Consider the following 3,660-nt stretch of genomic DNA (forward strand, 5'->3'; position numbering starts at 1 on the left):
AACACTGCTAGTCCTTCTCATTGAAAGATCTCAACACATTACAAAAAAGGTAAATCATGTCTAGCAGAGGACAATCCTGCTTTTAACAATCCCTGCACACCTTTCTCATGGGAATGATTTATGCCAGTGATAATATTCTAATACCTCCCTCCGTTTGTCTGTTATCACTTGGAGTGTGGGACTGATTCCAGAGGTGAGCAGAAGTCACGCTGTGCTCACCTGTATTTGAAAGTCACCATGAATACGTACAGTGATCTGTCCCAGGAGTAGTTAAGTGGTCCAATTCTCATAAAACGATTAAGTGACTAAAACCAGTAATTGGTCTTCATGGTCTGATAAGCCCAATAAGGGCAGCAAAAAAGAGACATGACAATATTGCAACATGTTCAGACACTGGAGGTGAGATAAGAGAAGATCAGTGGAAAGTATGATGGTCAAACCTTGTGCACACCCTGACAGCCAGGCTTGGACAGCAGCTAGTTTTATGTGCTCCACTACCCCGAAACGTGGAAATGCAACCTTCCAGACTTACTTTCACAGAGCAGGGGAACAGCCTCATTCCAGGCAGCAGCTCTGCAACCACGGGTGAGGGTGCACGTGTCACTGCAGATCTCAGCGCTCTTGGCTCTGATGTGGAGAAGGAAGAGAGACAAGCTCGTCGTTTCACGTTAGCACACTGCATAAAGGGAGCTGATGGGAAGAGGACAAGCTAACTACGCTTTGTAGAGGGCCTGATAAAAACAAAACACATTCTGGAAAAAGCCTCGTGTCACCTTAACACCCAAGCTATTTACTACAGCAAATAACCTACCAGGTACATCTGCATCAACTGGTTGCATCTGCCTGTAGGCAATATCCACCTGCTCGCATCTGTATGACGCTATGTGGGATTCATCCCATCCTTTCTAAGCAGACACTTGAGGGGCCTGGACCAGGCACATGTCATGCTCGGAGAAAGCCTGGTATGCCCTTATACTGCCTTTACACCAAAACTCAGTACCGTCAAGCAGTCTCAGAAGCCTAGAAAAAAAACGAGACTGGGACCTCTTTCTGTTGCAATTAGAGATCAGGCCCTCTCTATCATCTCAATGCAGGAATATGGGACAAAGCATCCTGATTATCCTTCTCTATGCAGCTCTCACCTTTGCCAGTGGCTGCCTTGGATTCTCCTTGAGGTTTCTCCATGGGCCAGACACTCCACCAGTCACGGCAAGGATTCCCCAACAGCGATGATTTCTCACACGCTGCAGGCCATTACGTGGAGTGGTTTGTTCCCTTTCCGAGCTCAGCACTTGGTTACTGGTACCCACAACTGGGAAGGACAGAGAGTCCCTTCAGAGCTGGACTGAGTCACCAAGGACCAAATTCCTTTTTCTGGCACATGGGAGGGAGGAGCAAAGTGAGCCTCTGAAGAAAATGCAAACAGACGGGGCCTTTGCCTTGGAAATCTCTCTGCCCAACAGGTGCCTCCTCTGTCATCCCCACCTAAATCAAAACGACCTGATCAGCAAGCCATGCCCTCAGCTGTCGAGACCTTGCATGCCTTTGCCTCCCATCGCAACACGTACCATGAGCGGTTCGTGGTCCCGTGGCTGGGGGGAGGGGGGGGAGCGTTCATTTCTCCAGTTTTTCCTGGGAATGACACTAGAAAACTCTCCAGAAAATATTTTGGTTCCCTAATCAATTCTTTATTTGCTTTGGGGCTAACAAGGGCCAGGTGAGAGGCAGTCCGAAGCATCAGCTCAACCCTCGCCTTTTCTCGTTAATTTTAGAAAGGGAAACTCTCAGCTTTGAAAAGCTCCTCCAAGCCTGGAGTTCAGCGCAGTCACCTTCTAAGAGCTGAACCTGCTTTCACCAAGGAGTTCAGACACTGCGAGCTGGAGCCTGGACTAGGAAGTCGTGACACCTCCCCTGCCCTTCCAGCGTCCAGGGGCAGCTTCAACTAAGCAGCTGCGCTGCTGTGCTGTTCCTGTTGGCGGTTTCTCCTCCGCTGCCTCGTCCCAGCCAGCAGACGCGAGTCTGGAGAGCGCCGTAGCGATTCATTTCCATTCCCGCTCACTTTTCAGAGCTGTTCTGTCCTGCCGCTCCTGAGGCAGCGCCTCCTTTCATCCCCAGGTGCCCATTGAGGGGGTGTCCGTTGCCCCCGTCGGACCCCGGGACCCCTCCGCCGGGCGCACCCTGTCCCCCCGAAAGGGCGGGGAGCCGCGGTGGCGGGGCGAGGGGAGAGGGAGGCCGGTCACGAAGGGAAGGGCTGCGCCCCGCTCTCCGCGGCCCTTCCCGCCCGCCGCCTCAGGCGCCGCCAGCCGTCCGCCGGCCCGCGCCCCCCGCCAGCCGCCGCGGCCCCTCTGATTGGGCGGCGGGGGAATCCCAGCGGGCCCCTCTCCGCGATATAAGGGGCGGCGGGGCCAGCGCCCGGCTCACTGCCCGCCCCCAGCCCGGGCGCAGCGCGGAGCGGAGCGGCGGGGCCGCCTCCTCCTCCTCCTCCTCAGCGCCGAGGCAGCGGCGGCGGAGCGCGGCTCCCCCTCCCCTCCTCCCCGCCAAGGCGATGGCCGAGCTCAAGTCGCTGGGCGGCGAGGCGTACCTGGCGCTGGCCCCGGGCTACGGCCCGTCGGCTTTCGCCTACGGGGCCGTGCGCGGCGGCGCCGCCGAGGGCCCGCGGGGGACCTACCCGGGGGGCGGCGGGGCGGACTTCCACCCCGGGGCGCTGGGCAAGTCGGCGGAGAGCAGCGGCGAGCAGAGCGGCGACGAGGAGGACGGCTTCGAGGCCGGGGTGAAGGGCGGCGCGGCCTTCGAGCCGGAGGGCAAGCTGAAGGGGGGAGCCCTGGGCAAGAAGCCCAAGGAGCAGCGCTCGCTGCGCCTCAGCATCAACGCGCGGGAGCGGCGGAGGATGCACGACCTGAACGATGCCCTGGACGGGCTGCGCTCCGTCATCCCCTACGCCCACAGCCCCTCGGTGCGGAAACTCTCCAAAATCGCCACCCTGCTCCTGGCCAAGAACTACATCCTCATGCAGGCGCAGGCCCTGGAGGAGATGCGGCGGCTGGTGGCTTACCTGAACCAGGGCCAGACGCTGAGCACCCCGCTGCCCGCCACCCTCAACCCCTTCGGACAGTCGGCCATCTACCCCTTCGGCGGCACGGCCTTGCCCGGCTGCCCCGAGAAATGCACTGCCTTCACAGGAGCCGCCTCTGCCCTCTGCAAACACTGTAATGACAAGCCTTGACTTCTGGCTTCTTCGGGCTTTTTATTTTCCTTTTTTTTTTTTTTTTTTTTTCTGTGCACTTTTCTTTCCGCTACCATCAGCCCTGGCTTCCTACCGTCAGTTAAGTCTGGGTTTTCTTTTTGTTTGCTTCTCTTAAATACCCCCCTCCCCACACCCCCTTTGGAAATACTTGGCAGTTTACGTGGACCCCAAAGCGCCCACTTTCAACATTGTTTAGTTACCCCCCACATGCAACTTCATCTGTAGTTATTTCCTTCCCAGCCTGTTAGTGGACTGTGAGCATAATGTTGCTTTTCCGCTTGCTCTGATCTACGAAGTTTTTGAGCAGTTTTTAAATTAAACTATAGAAAAACGGGGAGGGAGAGAGATCTAGAAATGGAAACCTCAGTGAGGTTTCTTTGACATGATCAACCTGTGTTAAAAATAACTTAAAAGGA

At 56.3% G+C, this 3,660-nt stretch overlaps 1 protein-coding gene across 1 annotated transcript; it reads left to right on the forward strand.

Moving 5' to 3' along the window:
* The first annotated feature begins 2,545 nt into the window (after window positions 1-2,545).
* On the forward strand, window positions 2,546-3,276 carry BHLHE23 (basic helix-loop-helix family member e23). Its single transcript, XM_076351938.1, has one exon. It carries the CDS (start codon window positions 2,546-2,548, stop codon window positions 3,221-3,223), a length of 678 nt encoding a protein of 225 aa, XP_076208053.1. The 3' UTR covers window positions 3,224-3,276.
* Window positions 3,277-3,660: the final 384 nt, after the last annotated feature.

This window comes from Aptenodytes patagonicus, chromosome 14, assembly GCF_965638725.1.
Source record: "Aptenodytes patagonicus chromosome 14, bAptPat1.pri.cur, whole genome shotgun sequence".
Lineage (NCBI taxonomy): Eukaryota > Metazoa > Chordata > Aves > Sphenisciformes > Spheniscidae > Aptenodytes > Aptenodytes patagonicus.

Coding starts and splice junctions, on each gene's coding strand:
- BHLHE23 (XM_076351938.1), top strand. CDS start 2,546: ATGGCCGAGCTCAAGTCGCTGGGCGGCGAGGCGTACCTGGCGCTGGCC.